We start from the raw sequence: 20,711 nt of genomic DNA on the forward strand, positions 1-20,711 counted from the left end.
AAAAGTGGAGTTACATTAGCCTCCCTCCAGTCCTCAGGAACTACTCCAGAATCTAAAGAGTTTTGAAAAATTATCAACAATGCATCCACTATTTCATGGGCTACTTCCTTTAGCACTCTGGGATGCAGACCATCTGGCCCTGGGGACTTGTCTACCTTTAATCCCTTCAATTTATCCAACACAACCTCGTAACTTGCACTTATTTTCCCCAGTCCTTCTGTCACATTAGCCCCATGGTCCCCTATTTTTTTCCTGAAAATTATTCATATTTTCCCTAGTGAAGACCGAACTAAAGTAGTTATTTAATTGGTCTGCCATGTCCTTGTTCCCCATTACCAATTTACCTGTTGCTGACTGCAAGGGACCCACATTTGTCTTTACTAGTCTCTTTTTCTTTATATATCTATAAAGACTTTTGCAGTCATTTTTTTATGTTCCCTGCCAATTTTCTCTCATAATCTTTTTTGCCTTTCCTGATTAATCCCTTTGTCTTCCTCTGTAGAACTCTGAATTTCTCCCAATCCTCTGGTATTCTGTCTTTCCTGGCTAGTCTATACGCTTCCTCTTTACACTTGATACTCTCCCTGATTTCCGTTGTTATCCAAGAATGTACTACCCTCTTCGAGTTATTCTTTTTCCAAACCGGGATGAACAAATGCTGTATTTCATCCAGGTGATCCTTAAATGCTTGCCAATGCCTTTTTACAGTTAATCCTTTAAGTAACATTTGCCAATCTAACTTAATCAATTCGCGTCTCATACCCTCAAAGTCACCCTTAATAAGTTCATAATAGTATGACCTTATTCATCTATTACCATCGTGACGTTCCTCTTTCATTCTTCTCCAAGGAAAACCTACTGGCCATTTCAGACCTTTGCAGTCTGATGAAATGTTATTAACCTGAAAGGCTTCTGGTAAATGTCAGCAATTCCAGATCCCTAGGCTAACCATGGAAGACCTGAATTTACCATGACTTGGTATTTCAGCAAGCTGAAATTCCCCAATAGTTAAGGGAAGAAAAATAAGGCCCTGTTTTAGTTATGTATTTATCAATGGTTTTAAAATATTCACTATTTTAAACATTTTAATACTTTATTTTTGGTTTCAGAAATAAATGTATCCCTTGACATTTTTGAAAACTGGCAAAAACAGGAGGAAAGTTTTTTTTACCAGTTGTCAAAGATGTCTGAGAATTTAGGACAAAGATTCAGTCCATTAGATGAGCCCTGCTGCTCAGCATTTTGATGCAGGACTCTAGGATGCATTGGGGCAGCAAGTAGGTGCCTGCATCTGGTTCAGGTGTGACAAGCCTATACTTACAAAATCTGTGCAAATTAAATTTGTTTCTCATTGATCTGCATGATCTGTGAAGCATTCCAACATTTTCTACTTTTATTTCAGATATTCAGTATATGATGTATGTAGGTTGCATTTTAACTGTTGAATCAAATCGATTGAATCCAGCTATCAGTCATTCCGACTGAATCACACTTAACCTGGCTGAATGAAGATGCCCACACCCTGATGCTGTGCAACGAAGCCCTGGTAGTCAGCAGGGTCTGCTGAGGCCTAGTCTCTAAATTCCCCTGTGCACCTTTGAAAGGAGCCAAAGATGGTGGTGGAGCTTGTCAAAGGCACTGGTCAAAGCTAGGTCTTGATGCCCTGAGCCTTTAAAAAAAAACTAAAGTTGATGTAAATGATTTTTATTAAAGTGGAAAATAGTTATTTTTTGAAAAATGAAAGTAAAATGCTTAATTGTTAAAATCTTACATTGAAAAATAAAATAAATAAGAAAATAAATATCCCTCCTAAGTTGCACTTCGTTTCTGATCCTATGTTAAGTTTTATTTGCATAAGATCAGTGGCGAATACCAGAACAATGCTGGGAAAGCTGAGTTGCTGATTTTCGATTTGAGTCCAGTATCAGAGTGGTGTCACAAGTGCCAAGATCTGACAGTTACTTAGCAGGTCTAAGATTTACAGTGCAAATAGATAATTCAGAAACTAGCTTGTAGTGGAGCAGCTAGAGATCCAGAACCACACAGCATGAAACCAGCCCTTCACCCAACCAAGTCTACACCAACTATCACACACCCATTGAACTAATATGATATTAATCTATTTCTACTCGTGTTCCCATTAATTCTCCCCAGATTTTACTATTTACTTATACAGGTACATAGTCTTTATCTGAAATTCTGAAAACCGAAACAGAACATTTTTTTCAAAGGACATCATCTGCACACCAAAGCACACATTTGGTGTCAAACGTAACTCAACGCAACCCACGCTCAACTCCTGTTTGAATATCCTGTGTCCATAATTAGTGGAACTCTAGGGAATTCTTTATACGTGCCAGCGGAAAAAGAGTCCACTGCCTCTGATCCACTGTATATGGATGCCCGATTTGTCATAGATGGCTGGCACCAGGATGCCACCCCCCCACCATCCAGCGCTACCGCAAACACCCCTTCCCATCCAGCATCCAAATCGGGAGCTTGGATGGGCAGTAGGTTGGGGCGAGGATCCACGTTTGGGAGTTCGAATGGAAGGGCAGCTGGGACATCAGGGGTTCAGATATGCAGGCAGCCAGGAGCTCAGATGGGCAAATGGCTGGGGTGAGGGTCCTCTGAAGGGGCACCGGGAGCTCCAGTAGGCATGCAGCCGTGGCGTCGGGAGCTCTGATGGCCGCTGTAACCTCCCCCGCTCCAGTACCGCCATGAACACACCCCACCCCCGGAGCAGCTGCAAACCCCTTCCTGGGTCCAGAGACCATTCTAGTTGGAGTGTGTCTTTGTTTTGCGCAAATCTGAAATCAGTGCAATTACTTATTGTTTCTATTATCGGAAAAATTCAGAATTCCGAAGTGTTTGGTCCCAAGGGTTTCAGATAAAAGATTCTGTACCTGTACAGTACATAAGGCACTCCTTGGAATTGTCAGCTAAAAAAGCATAATTTCGCCCAATGAAGATTAAGCGACAATTCATCTTTGGTTATTGATGGTACAAAAGTATTGACCAATAGTTGTTCCTGCCTCTGCATGCTCGGTTAGTTAGAAGCAAGAGCTCTCAAGTTTTGCAGTCCTGAAATGTTGACATTTCTTTCTATCCCACTGATGTTGCTTGAAAATTTCCTCCAGCAGATTAGGTTTTGCTTGAGATTCCAGCATCTGCAGTCTTCTGTGTTTCTTATTCAGTATTAGTGAAGAAAGTTGGCATTCATCCTTATCCACAGGCAACCAATTCATTTATTTACCACATCAGCAAATTATCTGCAGAAAGTCATTCTCTCCTTTTCTTTCCCTGCTAGAGAATGACTAAAAAAGAAATGGTAAAGCCGCTCTTGGAGAATGAAGGTGAAATTTGTCATTACGACCTCCAGAAAATTACTGTTGGAATTTTGGGGACTGGAGATTTTGCTCGCTCATTAGCGACACGTCTGGTATGTTCTGGTTATGGCATAATCGTTGGAAGTCGATATCCTAAACGCAATGGAAATTTATTTCCCAGGGCAATTGAAGTTACTAGCCAACGTGAAGCCATAGAGCGGGCAAATATTATCTTTGTAGCTGTGCACCGTGAACATTATAGTTCGTTGAGCGAACTGAGAGATGGACTGATGGGAAAAATTATGGTGGATGTCAGCAACAAATTGGAAGTAAATGAGCATGAAGAATCAAATGCAGAACACCTTGCTTCTCGCTTTCCAGGATCTAGAGTTGTAAAAGGGTTTAATGTCATCTCAGCCTGGACTTTACAAACTGGGGCTAGAGATGGAAATAAACAGGTATGTACACTTTTATTAATCCGGTATGTTTCCTGATGACATGGGATCAAGAATCATAATATTTATACATTTTGTTGCTGTTTTGACATAATTTGATATTCACAATAGTTTTTTTTTTAAACTATCTACCAGGCAAGTTCTAGTCTCTCTGTTCATCGAAGAGTTCAATTATGGTAAAAATGTGCATTGTTACATTTCAATTAGAATCAGTTTATATTGACACCAATTTTGGTGCAAATAGGTTGTAACACTTCAGAATCAGATGACTTTTCTCTCAAATAGAATAAAGTGGATTCCCTGGCATCAGATTATCAGACCCTAAACATTTTTATTCACGCTGTTGTAGTGGCGCATGCACATTGACACAGATCACCCACAAAATGGTTGACAAATGTGGCAACCATGCAGACCTAGGGGGTGACACCGGCCATAGCCCCAGGTGACCTCCCACACAGCAGGAAGACAGTGAACTGTGGCGGGAATGTTGCACTCCAATTATACGGTGCCTTGACGTCAGTGCCTGGGGCCCATATAAACGCCATGGCCAGTGCAATAAACCAGTCTTGACTTCAAGGCTTTGGTGCACGTGTCATTCTTCTCCATGCCCATTATTTAACCTTAAACTTTCTGGAAATATGCTTCAATGTTCTTGATTTACCAAGCTATCTTGCTCTCCTACAGGTGATGATTTGCAGTGACAGTCAAGAAGCTAAATGTATGGTGATTGAAATAGCACGAAATATGGGATTCATTCCTGTGGACATGGGCTTATTATCATCTGCAAGAGAAATTGAGAACCTTCCATTACGCCTCTTTCCTACATGGAAAATGCCTGTTATCCTGGCTGCAGTTTTATTTGTGGTTTTCTATGTGTATGCTATTATTAGAAAGGTTATTCACCCATATGTAGTGAAAGGGCAGAATCCATTCTATAAAATCCCAATTGATGTTGTTAATGCCACTCTACCATGTGTTTCATTTGTGATGCTGTCCCTTGTTTATCTGCCTGGAGTTCTTGCAGCCATCTTTCAACTACGCAATGGTACAAAGTACAAACGTTTTCCACGTTGGCTAGATCAGTGGCTTCAGCAAAGGAAACAACTTGGCTTGTTGAGCTTTCTCTGTGCTGCCTTGCACGCTGTCTATAGTCTGTGTCTCCCCATGCGTAGATCTGCTCGTTACTGGCTACTGAATGAAGCTTCTGCTTTGGTAAGTGAATTGTAATTTAAAACACCATACAACTAGCATGTTATTAGCCAACTTCAAATGTGATGCAGCAAGCACACCACCAAGTGGCAGGTTTCATTGAAGACCAATTTTTATAGCCATTTTCTAAGTCTCAAGCTAGTTCCATACTCTTGCAGAGGAAAAAAAAGTATTTTCTATAAGGGTGGGGGGGGGGGAATAGAGAATGTTTTTGATTTATCAAATTATATAGAAGTTTCAATTAAGCAATATCATTAAGATGGCAAATTACCACTAAATGCAATTCAAATTATCAAAAAAAATTGAATGGATTAAATTAATAGGAACAAAGTACAATTAGTAAAAATTATTACCCCTTTTTTCTCATTATCTTTAGATTGTCATACTTCATATGGGTGATAATGTGTTCTGTAGTTTTCCTGAACTGTGTCAAAGTACATTAAATGAGTAACAGCAGTTTAACTAAAGGAGAATTGACTTTAATCACTGGTTCTTAAATACATATTTTAAAGTAAATTTCTGGTAATCAAATTTTAAAACAACTTGACAAAATTGGCATCAAAACCAATTTGCAATCAGTCGACAACACACTAAATATAAAGATTCTTACAAACCTATATACACTCACACAACATTTTTAAGCCATGGCTTGAAAAATCATCTAACCCAATTTTACCATATTTTGAACAAATTAGAAAAAAATACATTTAATTCAAAACTTACTGAATGGGCGTGTCGGAAGAAACAGAAATTTGTTTTCTATGGGACTTTCTATGTTCTGGAATTTAAAATTCAGGTTTTAGTGACACTGTTTTCCACAGGAAGTTAACACAATGCAAAATTTTAAGGTTCTAACAATAATGTAATCATTATCATGTTATTTTGATTTTTGTCCCTTGATCACATCCCTTTATATAACATTTGTCACCACATCTAGGCTTCCTGCTTCAATAATCAGGCATCAAAAACACAGTTCTCTGTACCCATCTGACTGCTATGATAATACTGCCAAAGAAACTGTTTAAAGATTCTGATGACCAGAAGAGCAGATTGAAACAGAGTTGCAAACATATCATAGTTTGCATATATGGTCCAAAAAAGTTTGTTTTTCTGGGCATTTGAAATTTTAATCCTTTTTTAAAAAAAAATTAAAATTTTATCTTGTACTTTATCATATAGTTGACATTATTATATTATATATTGCAGTGAAATACTCTGAAGTGACAACCTCAGTGCTGAAAATTATTCATCTGATCCATCAGAAATTTAGAATGAGATGAGAGCTTATCATACACACAAAAACAATGAAACAATGAAATTCTTGCTTGCTGCAGTTACATAGGAATACATAATGTACTAACAAAACATTTCCATTCAAAGGCAAATATGTAAGATAAATATGCTATTGTAGTTGGTGGGGGAAAAAAGTGATCCTTAGTAATGTAGACACTATTTGGCATTGTGTGAAGCTTTCATCAAAACTTTAAAAAAAATATTTGCATGATTTGAAAACAGACTGATTAAATGTTATTAATTGTGTAAAAGACCACAAGCTAATGATAAAATGAATGATTATGAATATGGTTCTATATTTGTATATTATCTAATTTCTGATGTTTTAACAGGCTAGAGGTGAGAAGAAAAATCCTTGGGTAGAAGAAGAAGTATGGAGGATGGAAATTTATCTTTTTTTTGGAATTTTGGCCATTGGTGTGCTTTCATTTCTTGCTGTGACATCATTGCCTTCAGTGGCAAATTCTCTTAACTGGAGAGAATTCAATTTCATTCAAGTAAGGCAATTTAACATTTGTTTTTGCAACTTGGAGTTACGATACTTCTGACAGCAATTCTTCATTATTTTCAGTAAGATTCATTGGTTCTTATAGTGGGTGCCAAAATTATTTTTGGCTACATGGAAAATAACTAGAACAAATAATTCTTAAGTAAAACATGGATTGGTAGTATTCTTTATTGGAGATTTTGTTGTAAGAGTTGAACATTACTCTGGTATTTGAAAGGTGAGGTTAATTTTGACATGTTCCAGTCATGTGCTTGTCAGAGCAACATCTACCATTCTGCCTCTGTGTTGCACATCTAGACTCCCTATGGAGTTAACAGGTAATGCAAACTTCCATGTAATTCCCCTCTCTCAGGTTGGGAATCTCACTGGGAAAAATTGGCTGCCAGGAGCATGGTAAGTAGAATTTGCTTTATTTAGTTTCAACGTTTGACTTTTTAAGCATGTGGTTTTTTGAGTTGCATTCAAAAGAAATTTTATTTGACATCCCAACTTATTGAGATTTACAAATATCAAGGATGTCACAACCGACTAGTAATATGGGTAGTTTTTTGATAGCCGATGCTGTTGCTGAGAGAGATGAGCTCTTCACAAGGCTAGACCAAACTACTGTGGAACTATGATGTGTCAGTGTCCAGACAGTTGATGATTTGGTCAATTGATAAAGAACACAAAATCTGCACTCTTCAAAATGGTTAATTATTGCTTCTAAGTTTCATTTTGAACTTGAACCCATGAATTAGGCTAAAAAATTGGTAGGAAATTCCATTACCGGAAAGCAACATTATTGATAATATCCATGGGAGTTGTCTATTACAGCAAGCTCATTCTTGTTTGCCAGGGATAAGTCAGCGGTGAGAGTTGCAGCTGTCTTTAGAGTTGTAACATTTGAACATTTGTGCACGTGTGTTGTTTTTCTGGAAAAAAATAGGAGCACAATGTACAAAGTTGTTTTTGATGCTCAATAAATATATTTTGAAAAAAATTGCCACATTTGGCAACCGGTGGAAATCAGCAAGTGTGTGGTACAAGTACATGGACTGTGTAATCACAAGAGAATGATATATCTGTGGCATCGTTATTTCAGAAGCCCATTAATACTGACTGACCCAGAGAATGGTCATCAGGCCATTTTAAAATGATACCATTAGGCAAAATAAATGGTGAAAGAGTCATTATAAACTATAATTTAAAGACAATGGTTTAGACCAGCAATTTATTTTATAATTCCCAAAGGTGTTGTATGGCTAATATTCTGTTGTTAGATCTTTTGTATAGAACAGCAATATTATCATTTACATGCAATTTTACATTGAGCAGTCCAGACATAAACATAGTTAAATTTGAAATGCAGAGGTTATTCCATTTAAATGTATTTGCCCCTCTCCTCATCATTCAGCAACTCCAGAAATAATGTGTAATTGGTGAAATACAATGTTAGAAAAATATTGATAAATATTATCTAAAATTGTGCATGTTATTTATATTTCAAATTCTGGTGATTCCAAAATTTAATTGTATGGAACTGAAATAGCTGTTATACATAATTCATATGGATTTCATGAGTCATTTAATTTATAAAAAGCTTTTTTCCTTTCAGTCCAGACTTGGATTCACAGCTTTGGTGATCAGCACACTACATGTCCTAACTTTTGGATGGCGTAAAGCCTTTGACTCTGCTCAGTACAAGTTCTACCTACCACCTACGTTCACAATTGCACTCATTGTTCCTTCTATCGTTCTTTTGGCCAAAGTGTACCTTTTCCTTCCTTGTGTGAATCGCAAGCTGATACGGATCAGACAAGGCTGGGAATCCAGTCACCACATGAAATTCTGTGAACCTCATAGGGCAAGAGATTTTTCAGATTTTAATGCAGAGAGCGTCAGCATGGTTTGATTTCGATCATCAAAGTAGCTTGTCATTTTGGAAGTAGAAAGTTCCTCTGAGTTTTAGAAAATAACAGTTAGAGCTTTTTTTTTTATATTTGTTTTATATGTAGCATGTGAAAACCAGAGATGCTGTTTGTTCGTTATTCCCTTAAATGCTTGATTATTTTTTCATATAGTTTATATGCATGAAATAAAATGCTAACATTTTGCATTGGTAAGCTAAGAGTTTTATTAGGGTAATTTTAAGATATGGAGGAATAATTATGGAACCTGATGTGCTTGGATTTGAATGCATTTCACAATGTGTCGATAGGTCTGCAGAATTAAATAAGTAGGTCCATAGTTTGTGATCATAATAGTCTTTTTCTTTTAAGCACAAGTTCAAAGCACTGTTAAATATTTGAATCCTTGACTTGCAATAGTGTAAGATTACTACTTATACACAGCTCCAACGGCTATTGGGTTAAGCAGAAATATTGAAAGTAGGAAAACTAGAAAAATTGTAAGAGTTCAGCATGTAAACAAAGAATGCAGTATCTCTCAGTCGTTTAAACTGATTTGAAAGGAAGTGTCAATTAATTTACCATGATATAGCTAGAGCATACATGTGTGTTGTCAAATTGGTTTCAATTATAAGTTAATAAAAATTGCCTAAAACATAATGGCAGAAGTGTTGGATGCATTTTATTTCAAGAGGGATGAAAGTTTTAGATCATCTACAATTTATCTTACACAAATTATTTTTTTTTTCTTCGCAATTATCATCCACTATTGTTCGAGTTGTACTCCATTTGATCTTCATCTTGAAAATAAACACATACTGAATACATGGAGTATGTTTCAAAAATAATTTCATCTTGAATTAAAACAATATCCAGTCTTAAAATTTAAACTTTTGTAGACTATTCAATATACTGTATATTTTTTAAAAATCTACCTATGGATAAAAGAGTATTGAATGCAAACGTTGTGTCCGTAATATTTAAAATTGCAGGTTGCTCTAACTAATTTGGAAGAAAATGTCCTAGATCTTAATCATATGATTCTGCTTAAATAGTCTTCAATGATGAGGAGACCAAGGCAATGCTACAGACTATCCCTCTCATTTCATTGCCCTGGCAGTCACTGTCTGTAATTGAAAGAGGATAAATTTCTCTCACTTTGCCTCGACTACCATTAGTAGAAGGAAAGGGGTGATGGTAAACCTAATGATAGCAAGTTAACTGCACCCCTTTACACGAGACCCTTTCAAATTTCTCACACTTTTTCTTCAGCAGGCAACAATTTCAACCTTGCCACTTTGGCAAATTTGTTCTGGGAAAAAAATTCTTAACAGAGGTTTGTTTACAAATTGGGAAAAGTCCAATTACCCTTAAGAAAAAAAAATACTACTTAATATAAACCTCAAATTTTGTACTTTTATAACTGGTTCCAATATTTACTTCAATTAACTAGTTTAGATATTTGCATTCAATGTTTAATGTCATATTTTTCACTGTTCTGGAAATTATACTGCAAATTAGTCATGGTAGATGTTTTAATGTCTTTAAATTTCAACATCTATTAAATTAAAAATAATTAACAGTTCCAAATTCAAATCCTTTTATATCAAAAGCATTTTATCAAATGCTTTTAGCTCAAATTAAAACCTGATCTTTTACTTCTTTCAATAACAGGTGATTAATTTCTCTTACAATTTGCCACCATTGAAGTCATTGTTTTAATCATATTGTTTGTAAAGTCAAAATGAAAGAAAAGAGTCTGCATTAATCTCATTTTACTCTCCCTTTATTCCGATCAACTCACCATAGATTCTAGCACACTTTACAGTTGCCAATTAACCTACTTAGAGATGTGAGAGAAAGCAATCCACTCATATAAGCAACCCATGTGTTCATAGGAAAATTGTGCAAATTTCAGAAAGCAGTGAAGGTCAGGTTTAGCCTGGCTGGATAAGTGGAACTGTGGACCAGGAAGCGCTACACAAAATAATCACATTCTCTATCAGAATTATACAATCCTTTGTACCTGATCATTTACTTTTAATGTAATTCTCAACCTGATGATTTTTACATCAGCCGACAAATTTACAAAAGCATGAATTTAACAATTTGAAAACAAGTTTTACATTGATTCAGCTCTTTTGTTCTATCCTAATGAAAAGCATGAAATCTCTTTGGTCTCTGAGTCACCTCAATAAAAACAAACATGATCAATTACAAAGCTTTCTAAATGTCTCCTTACTGCAGAATGTACATAGCGACTGCTCAAATGGTGAAAATAGGGTTTCGCTAATAAACAAGTCAAATTAAAGTGTTTTTTTTATCATTTAAACAGGAAAGTATCATTGTTTGAATGTTTCTTCACGACACTATTCTCAAACTTTCAAAATATTCACAGAATGTGTTTCTTGGTCATTACATTTCAGAAGCAAATGTTTTTACTATTGTCACCAGACCATTACAGGGTTCTTTTTGAATGTTTCATAATCTTCTTTCTTAAAATAAGCCATTTCAGTTTCATGAGCTGCAAAGCAAAAAATAGATTTCAATAACGCACGATAAAGCGCAATATATCGCCTCTGAGAAAAGTTGACTTTATTTAAAACATGGAACATGACAGCACGTTGTGCTGACCTATACAAGTTATTCCACAACTACCCTACAAACAACCTATTTTTCTGGCATCCATGCACCCAAGTGTTTTAAATGTTTCCTACCACTGACAACTCCAGCAATGCATTCCAGGCGTCCACCACCGTCTGTGCAAAACACTTAACCTCTCACCTCCCCTGAACTTTCCTCCACTCACCTTAAACAGATGTTCTCTAGTTCTTGCTATTGTCACCCTGAGGAAAAAGGTACTGGCTGTCCACCCCATCTATCCCTCATCACCCTAGATACCTTTCAAGTCTCTTCTCATCCTTCGTCATTCCAAAGGGGGGGGGAAAAGTATCTCACTCCACCTTACTTCATAAGACATGCTCTCCATTCCTTGCAACTTCCTGGTAAATCTTCTCTGCATCCTTCCTGTAATGAGGTGACCACAATAGCGCGCAATACTCCAAGTGTAGTCTCACCAAAAATTTATAGGGCTACAATATTACCAACAAATCACATGCCTTCTTGACCACCCTATCAACTTGTGCGGCAACCCTGATGGATCTATGTACTTGAACTTCAAGTTCTTCTCCACTGTTTAAAAGTCCTGCCATTGGGGGACTGGAGGAAGAAGACATTTATCCACGTACAGAAGGACAGTCATTTATAAGGGTAGGTGCATATCTAAGAATGTCTCAATGAAATCTAAATCTGATCCTCATTATTCTGAATCACGTCAATTACGTATGTTGTCTAAGCAAATGGAAAATCTGGCAAATCAAACGAGTCACGGGTTTTCTTCTATGAATAAACAATTTACTGGTATGAAAGAAGAGATGTTGTTTATTAAGCTGGATGTGACAAAGTGTATGAAGCTGGTGGATAAAGTACAAGATACGTTTAAGAAAATTGAAGATTTTATGATTGTAAAGATGTGAATCAGTGTAAAGAAAAGGTGGGACAGATGGAGGATTCATTTACTGGATGGGAAATTCAGAGGAATTACTTATTGAAGAAGATTGATGCTTTGGAAAATCAAAGTCAGAGGAATAATGTTAAGATTGTTGGTCTTCCAGAAAATTTTGAGGGTCCTGATCCAGTTCAATTCTCTTCAGAAGTGGATTCCTGAAGTTTTGGGGAAAGAATATTTCCCAAATGGCTTGGGATTGGATAGTGCGATACACTCTATTCTGATTAGATGCTTGCGTTCTCAAGATAGGGAATTGATTTTAAGAGTTGCAGTTCAGAATGCGAGAAGTAATCAAAGCCCCTTGGTAGTTGAGAATAATAGTTTTCTTTTATGCTGATTTGAGTCCAGCTGTTATTAGACGTCATAAAGAGTTTAATTCTGCCAAAGCTATTTTGTGGAAGAAAGGATATAAATTTGCTTTTTGATATCCTGCCATTCTTAAAGATTTTTAAGGAGACTTTCATTCTCAGCTTTTTAGAGATGATGCTGAAGCTCATTTGTTAATTCTTTATCTGATAACAAACAGAAGAAAAATCAATCAAGTCCACACCAGCTCAGAAGAAGAAGAATGGTATACCAGAGAGGGGATCTCAACAGGTGGTTGAAATTGATATTGATGATGATCAAGTTAATAGAGGCTTGGAAGAAGCTTATCATACATGAAACAATTTATTGATTGTTATTTTCCTTTTGTTCTGTTCGGGAGGGGTGGTTTGGCTTGCTCCTCCTTCTGAAGTTGTTGGCCACTTTGTGGCATTGGTCACTCTTGTACAATTGAGGGAGGTAATACTGTAGTACAGTATTTTTTTAATGTACGGGGTTTTTCCTTTGCTTTTTTTCTTGTGGAGTTTTTTTTGTGTATATTTGCCATGGAGAGGAGTACCATCATGTGGTAAGGTGGTTTGAGATAACTTGAAATGCTGGCCAATTTAAATTTTGCTACTTTTAATGTTAACAGGCTCAATAATCCGAACAAGAGAAAAAGTGTATTGGCATATATTAAAAAGTTGAAGGTTGATGTAACTTTTTTGCAAAAAACACATTTAACTGAGAATGAACATCAGAAATTGAAAAGAGACTGGGTTGGTCAAGTTATAGCTTCTTTGTTTAATTCTAAAGCAAGAGGTGTAGCCATTTTGATTAATAAAAAGTTATTTTTTTTTAATTGAAATTGGTTACTGAGTCAGTTGGTAGATTTTTAGTTATTAACTAAAAAAAAATTCTGAATCATGAAATTTGATGAATATTTATGCTCCCAACATAGAAGGTGAGAAAATTATGTTGGATTATATTCTTAATTTGAATCAAGCATATGAAAAAGTTAGAGTTGGAGGTGATTTTAATTTTTGTTTAGACCCATTGTAAGATAAATCTCCAAAAACAGTAATTAGGACAAAAATGGCAAGACAATTAATGATATTAATGAAAGATATGAATTTAGTTGATATTTGGAGGAAATTGAATCCTAGAGAGATTTCTCGTTTTATTCATTTCGACATGACTTATTCCAGAATAGATTTGTTATCAGCACAATTGCAAGGTTGTGTATTATCAGCTGAATATAAGAGTAGAACTTTGTCTGATCATTCAGTGTTATTAATAACATGTACAGGCTCATAGAGGATTGATAGATGAAGATTTAATTCTTTGTTTAAAAAATGTAGAACTTTGTGATCTTTAAAAGAGCAAATATTTTTTGAAAATAAATATGGAGTTAGTTAATAAGTAAATTTGTTTTATGGGATGCTTTAAAAGCATATTTGAAGGAACAAATTATTACTACTAATTTTACTACTAAAGTTAAGAAACATGTAGCTGAAGTAAATAGAGAAGATAGAGATTTTTGAAAAATATTTACAGAAAAATTCAACAGAGATTAAGAAAATGTGATTGATTAATATGAAATTACAATATAATACATTACCAACTTTTAAGTTTGAGAAGTTATTACAGAGAACTAAAGAAATTATTATGAATTAGGGGAAAGAGCTCATAAGCTTTTAACTTGGCAATTAAAAACAGAACAAGTTTCAAGAACAATAAATGCTATCAGGAAAGATTCAATGATTATAATATACACCTCAGGAGATTAATGATGTGTTTGGGGAATTTTATGCAAAATTATATAAATCTGAAGTAGAGGATGAAGCTAAAATTATTTCATCTTAATTTACCTTCTTTGAGTAGTAAGGATATTAAAGATTTGGATGCTTCTTTTACTTCGAGAGGTAATAGATGCACGTCGATCTATGCCAAATAGGAAGTCTCCAAGGGATGATGGCTTTACTTCTGAATTTTATTTAAAAATTCAAGACTTATTAATTCCATTATTGATGAAGTATTGAAACAGGCAACAGAGGTTCATTCTTTTCTGGATTATTTTTCTCAGGCAATTATTAGTTACGCTTTTAAAAATATTTTTTTTTAAAAAATAGGGATCCATTGAAAGCAAGGTCCTATAGACCAATTTCGTTGTTGAATATTGATTATGAGGGTTTAACAAAGGATCTAGCTAATAGATTGGCAAAATATTTATCAGATTTAATTAATTTGAATCAGGCTGGATTTTTAAAAAATCGTTATTCAGCAGATAACATTGTGAAATTGATTTCTTTGATTAACATTTCTCGGGAGGAATCAAACCTATCAATGGTTATTTCAGGGATGTAGAAGTTAAGTGGAGTTTTTTTTTAAGTTTTGGAGAAATTTAAATTTGGTCCAATATATATTGGTGGGATTAAGGCTTTATATAAAAATCGTATTGCTAGAGTTATGACAAAATGGACAGTTCTCTTTATCTTTTACATTGAATAGATCAACTAGACAAGGATGCCCTTTGTCGCCAGCTCTTTTTGCATTTGTTACTGAATCTTTGTCTCAGATGATTAGGCAATATTAAAGTAATAAAGTGAAATCTGATTAATTTAAAATTAGTTTGTGGATGATGTTTTGATACACTTAACAGAACCTCAAAATTCTTTGAAGCGGTTACACAACAGATTGGAACAGTATGCCAAAATATCAGGCTATAAAATTAATTGGGGGAAAAAAGTGAAATTATGCCATTAGCGGCAATGGATGATTCTCTTTGTAAACATTGTTAAATGTAAATGGTCAGATCTAATTAAGTGTTTAGGCATTAAGGTAGATAATAATTATAATCATTTACACTAATTAAATTATTTACCATTACTTTCTAAAATTAAAAATGACTTGAATCAATGGAAATATTTACCGATTACATTAATAGGAAGAGTTAATTGTATTAAAATGAATATTTTTCCTAAGATTCAGTATCTATTTCAATCTATTCCTTGTAAGATTCCCTCAATATTTTTTTTTAAGGATTTGAACTCCATGGTGAAAATTTGTTTTATAGAGGGATAAAATGGCTAGGGTATCTTTACAAAAATTAACTTGGAAATATGAATTAGGTTTACAACTTCTGAATTTCCAAATTATGATGCAGCACAGTTGACATTTATTAATAGAATGTTTGATTTGGAAAGGTTATTGATATGGGCTAATATTGAATTATCTAAAATTGGTGGGAAAAAGATGGATCAGTTTATTTATAGATGGAATTCTAAGTTATTGAGCAATTATAATTTACCTATTTTGAAACATTTAATGGAACTATGATAAAATAAATGAAGTTATAAGTACTCAAGGGAAGATTTCAGGCAAAACTCATTTGTAACAAAATAAGCTTTTTCCCCATTTACACTTAATAATCAACTTTTGAAGTTATGGGATCAAAGGGCATTAAATTTGTACAAGAGTGTTATGAAAGAATGAAAGTAATAGGATACATCTTCAAATACTTTCTTATTATCAAATTAAAACTTTATTATCGGATAATTTTACAGTTACCTAAACAATCTAAGTTTGAAATTTTAGTTATAGGGTGGTAAGAAGGGATTTATATTGGAGATGTATTCTTTATTACAGAAGAAAATGTCTAAGTTGGATTTGCATAAATCTAGGTTGATATGGGAAAAGGATTTAGGAATACTTATTCATCAAGATGTTTGGATGAATTTAGGTAAGGATAGTATGGTTAAAATTATAAATGTCACGTATCAGTTAGTAAATTATAATTTTATTCATCAATTATATTTAACTCTGGAAAAATTAAGGAGATATAATTTAATTTCTTCAGATTTATTTTTTAGATGTCAGAAGGAAGTAAGTTCTTTTTTAACATTCTACTTGGTTATGTGAAACAGTAACACATTTTTGGAATAGACAAGGAATTTTTAGGATATTTTGAAAGTGAAATCTTCATTAGATCCTCTAGTGCTTTTAATGGGTAACATTAAAAGGTTGAGTTTAGAATTAAGATTAAATACATTTCAAATTCCATTTTTGAGATTAGCATTGGCATATGGAATTGAGGTCTTGTATTCCATTGAAGAAAATAACAATCTACATGATAATTATTTTTTCTATCGTAAAACTTGGAGCCCTTTTTTGGATTATATGGGTTTGAGTTTTTGAACCCCCCAGTCACACAGTGGTGGTGTTTCTCTAATCCATGATAATTAACTGATGAATTTAGTTATTATGGTTAATCTCTTCTTTTCCTTTCTTTTTAGTGGGGGTGGGGGTTATAGGGGGTTAGTTATCGAGTTTTTGAAACCCCCAGTCACACAGTGGTGGTGTTTCTCTAATCCATGATAATTAACTGATGAATTTAGTTATTATGGTTAATCTCTTCTTTTCCTTTCTTTTTAGTGGGGGGGGGGGTTATAGGGGGTTACTTTGTATTAAATATACCATGTATGATTTTCTTAAGTTTTATCTATTAATTGTATTTTTTTTAATGGTTAAATAAAATATTCCAAAAAAAATCCTACCATTGACAATGTACCCCTGCCCTCAACATTGCTTCTGATTTGAACAAGTGAGAACATGAAAGATTTTTCACCACATTCTTTGCAGGTAATACGAGACTGGATACAAAACCTCTATCAGTGCCCCAGTGTAAAAGAGAAAACTGCTATATATAAGTCTAAACATAGACATTTTAATGGATGTGAATGATGCTAAAGAGCACTTTTGGAAGATTCCTGCACCTTTCCGGAACTTCTCAATTTCATCGACTAATATCATCACTCTCCTACTTCATTGTTCCATCTCCTCTCTTCCTGCTCCCACACCTGGCTCCATGCATTTGTCAATCCCTTATCCCTCGTCTGTCCACTTATCTACTGATCCCTCTCACTTTTTTCTGTAATATTGCCCGTCTTCCTTTTCAATTTTGAAGGATTTAAACAAGAAACATTGACTTTCTATTTCCTTCTATGAGTGCTGTGTGGATTTGTTCAGTAGTTTTTTTTTTAATTGCTCTGCATTCCAGTAGTTTTGTCTCCAAAAATTTCTTCAAGGATTCACATACATGAACTTTTGAATAGTCATCTTTTTCAACTTTTGGTATAGGTATAATGAATAACCTGGTCGTTGCATGTGATTCTTGGAATGCTCTATTCATAATCAGATCTTCATATCTATTTTCCCAGCATTTTTATAGCATCAAACAGCAATAGCAGATAGAGCAGGGGTGTCAAACTCAAATTCACGGAGGGCCAAAATTAAAAACTTGGACTAAGTCGAGGGCTGAACTAAATATTTATTGAAAATTTTCAACAACATCTGCATGTTTTCTCTTCTTTCAACATATGTAATGTTAAACTTTAGGATATAACTTTAGGAGGATAATGTTACAGGTCAGGAGTAGGTAGCTCAAGTTCACCCTTTGCTTGACCTGAGGGAAACATATTTGGTCCCTGTAGAGATGTTGTCAGCATTCACAGGCTGTGTCCATTTTGGCCTGCATCAGGACTCAGCATTTCCTGCTCACTCCTCAGGCTCTAGGCCTCTATTCATCCTCGACCCACCATCCCTCTACCTGACCAGTCCTTTACCCAACCTCTACTCACCCCTCACTCCACTCGCTCTGCCTCTACCCACCCCATCCTATACACGCCCCTCTACTGCCTCTCCCCACAACCTGTTCCTTCCTCTACCTGTCTCTCACCCTCTAATTACCCCTCCCCTACTCACCCTGCCCCTCACCTTTTACCTCTTCCCTATCCACCCTTCCTTCTACTCATCCCTCCCTCTAACTGCCCCTCGCACCACCATAACTTCCCCTGCCCATTACTCCTCACCTACACCCTCTGCCCACCCCTGCTTACCCACCCACTCAGGCCCAGCGCGCTGCCGATCAGCCTTTGCGGACAGCCACTATCTCTCTCTTCACGTGCAGGGCCGAACCAGCCGTCCCTGGGGTCCGCGCGGGTGCAAGCGCTGAAGGCCGTGGCGACCAGGAGAAATGCGCTCGCGCTGTGGAAGGGCCGTCCGGTGCCAGTCGCGCGGGGCTCGCGCTGCCCGGGGCCGTGCGCAGCCTGCCATGTCCGTCGCGCCGACAGGCAATTACAGGCGCTCGCCCATCCGCCGTACCGCTCGACAGGTGGGAGAAGTGACTAGTTGTGCGGGGAGCCTTCCAACTGGCTTGCCGGCTGATGACATCGACAGACTTCTCGTGTTACAATTTCTCGTGTTACAATGGGGAAGGATGTGCAATGAAAGGGGAGGATGGTGGGGGTGACATTACCAAAAAACAGCATCGGCTCTCGCTGCAGGGCGGGCCACCTCTAATACATTTTTGAAATGATCTTGCGGGCCAAATATAATTATATAGCGGGCCAAATTTGGCCCGCGGGCCAGAGTTTGACATGTGTGAGATAGAGAAACAATTAAAATTTCAGATGAACAATCGACCTTGAATGGTTCTGTAAGGTCATTCCACTAGAATGTTAACTGCTTCTCCCTCCATACCTACTACTTGACTCGAGAATTTCCAAGATTTTCTGCTTTTATTTCAGATTTACAGCCTTTGAGGGTCTTTCATTCTTAGGCAGTTCCTTACAGCCAAGTCTTCTTTGATCCCAACTTGTTAATGGAGCAGAGGAGTGAAGTTTCCCAGGTGTAAATTTGAGCTATTGTACAGCATCATCCCAATTGATACTTCTTGACAGACTGAAGTCTTAGTCAAGAGACATGGGGATCCAAGATTAAGTAGATCAGTCTCTGCTACACAGATGTTACACTACCTACATACACAAACTAAGCATATCTTCATATCTTGCAAATACAAAACATATACTGCTGTATTTGTAGAAAGCACAAAGATAGTAGGAAAGCAAGTTATGAAGAGATGCAAGGAAACTGAAAAGTTAAACAGGTTACATAAATATGGAAGTTCTGAATAAATAGAACATAATGTGCAAAATTACAAGATTGTCAATTTTGGTATGAGAGCATTATCTAAATATAGTTAAACCACCCCACCCCCACTGTTATCCAGAATTCAAGCAACTGGCAAAAAAATAAATAAATAACAATAATTTTAAATTGTTAATGTTCTCTGAAGTAACGCATAAACCTTTGGTGAAGATGGGAGCAATATTCAGCCAACACAGTGTTTTGGTCATGCTTTGCTCATTGCAGCAGTTTGACTAAAGTTGTGTTTGAATAAAATGGTGCCACCCAGGATGAAGAGCTTCGCACATAGCAGCTGATGAATAAAGTTTTGTTTAAATGAAATGGAGTCACGCAGGATGAAGAGCTTTGCTCGTAGCAGCTGTTTAAATGAAGTTTGAATAAAGTTATGTTTGAATAAAATGGCATTGCCAAGGATGAAGGATTGTTGATGCTGCTTGCTGTTGGGATGACTTTCTTAAGGTGTCTCGTTATCCTTGCTTAGTAAGAGTCTTTATTAGTATACTATATTAGGAAGGTTTTATCTATAAACTTGGGAAGGGGGTTAATTATGATGTTATTGTTCAACTTTCGAACAACTCCATGAAGGGGGGGGAGGGACCTACAGATGTAGCAACGGTTAAATGTTTTCAAAGAATGTGACTGAAAATAAAGTAAAATGCTTTATATATTCTGAAGGAAGGATATAATACATTGGAAACTATTCAGGAAGTGTTTATTTGACTAATAGCCAAAATGGATGGATTACTTCCAAGGTTGGACAGCATCCACTCAAGTTTAAAAAGGGAGGTATCTTGGCCAAAACTGGGGAGGTTGACCGGGTGCAGGTGGAGAGTAGGCTTTCCTTTGAGGGAATTATGGGTAATTGTTCAAATATAGAAGGTGAACATAATAGAAAAAATAAATCTAAGTTTAATTTTAAGTTGGAAATCTAAAGTAAAAACAAACTGCTGAAATTTGTCTGCCGATCAATCTGCTTGCGTGAGAAGAGAAACTGAGCTAACATTTCAGGTCAAATAAATATAGTAAGTGATTGTCCATTTATGACAGACAAACCAGAATTTTCTGTCAGAAGGTGTCAGTATCTGGAACTCTTCCATTCAATGTTGCATTCAATGTTGCATGCAGAAGAGTGGGCTCATAATTCTATATAGTCTTTCCCTTATTTCATTA

The 20,711-nt window shown here is 35.9% G+C and overlaps 2 protein-coding genes across 14 annotated transcripts in view; one reads left to right on the plus strand and one right to left on the minus strand.

Annotated features, from left to right (window-relative positions):
• Window positions 1-9,343, plus strand: part of steap3 (STEAP family member 3, metalloreductase) — a 31,947-nt gene extending 22,604 nt beyond the window's left edge. For all 5 annotated transcript variants that reach the window (XM_069935231.1, XM_069935230.1, XM_069935229.1 and 2 more), the window contains 4 exons: window positions 3,311-3,787; window positions 4,469-4,996; window positions 6,619-6,783; window positions 8,392-9,343. In XM_069935231.1, coding sequence (XP_069791332.1) covers window positions 3,314-3,787; window positions 4,469-4,996; window positions 6,619-6,783; window positions 8,392-8,688 — 1,464 coding nt within the window. In that variant the 5' untranslated portion in view covers window positions 3,311-3,313 and the 3' untranslated portion in view covers window positions 8,689-9,343. The remainder of the gene's footprint in view (window positions 1-3,310; window positions 3,788-4,468; window positions 4,997-6,618; window positions 6,784-8,391) is intronic.
• Window positions 1-20,711, minus strand: part of c4h2orf76 (chromosome 4 C2orf76 homolog) — a 111,690-nt gene that overhangs the window by 67,738 nt on the left and 23,241 nt on the right. For 5 of the 9 annotated variants that reach the window (XR_011356734.1, XM_069935240.1, XM_069935237.1 and 2 more), the window contains exon 6: window positions 5,717-5,771. Coding sequence is in view for 7 of the 9 variants with exons in the window: in XM_069935240.1 (XP_069791341.1) it covers window positions 5,717-5,771 (55 nt within the window). In the remaining 2 variants the exon portion in view is untranslated. The other 4 variants (XM_069935239.1, XR_011356735.1, XM_069935244.1 and 1 more) reach the window with 4 other exon arrangements.

This window comes from Narcine bancroftii, chromosome 4, assembly GCF_036971445.1.
Source record: "Narcine bancroftii isolate sNarBan1 chromosome 4, sNarBan1.hap1, whole genome shotgun sequence".
NCBI classification, from domain to species: domain Eukaryota; kingdom Metazoa; phylum Chordata; class Chondrichthyes; order Torpediniformes; family Narcinidae; genus Narcine; species Narcine bancroftii.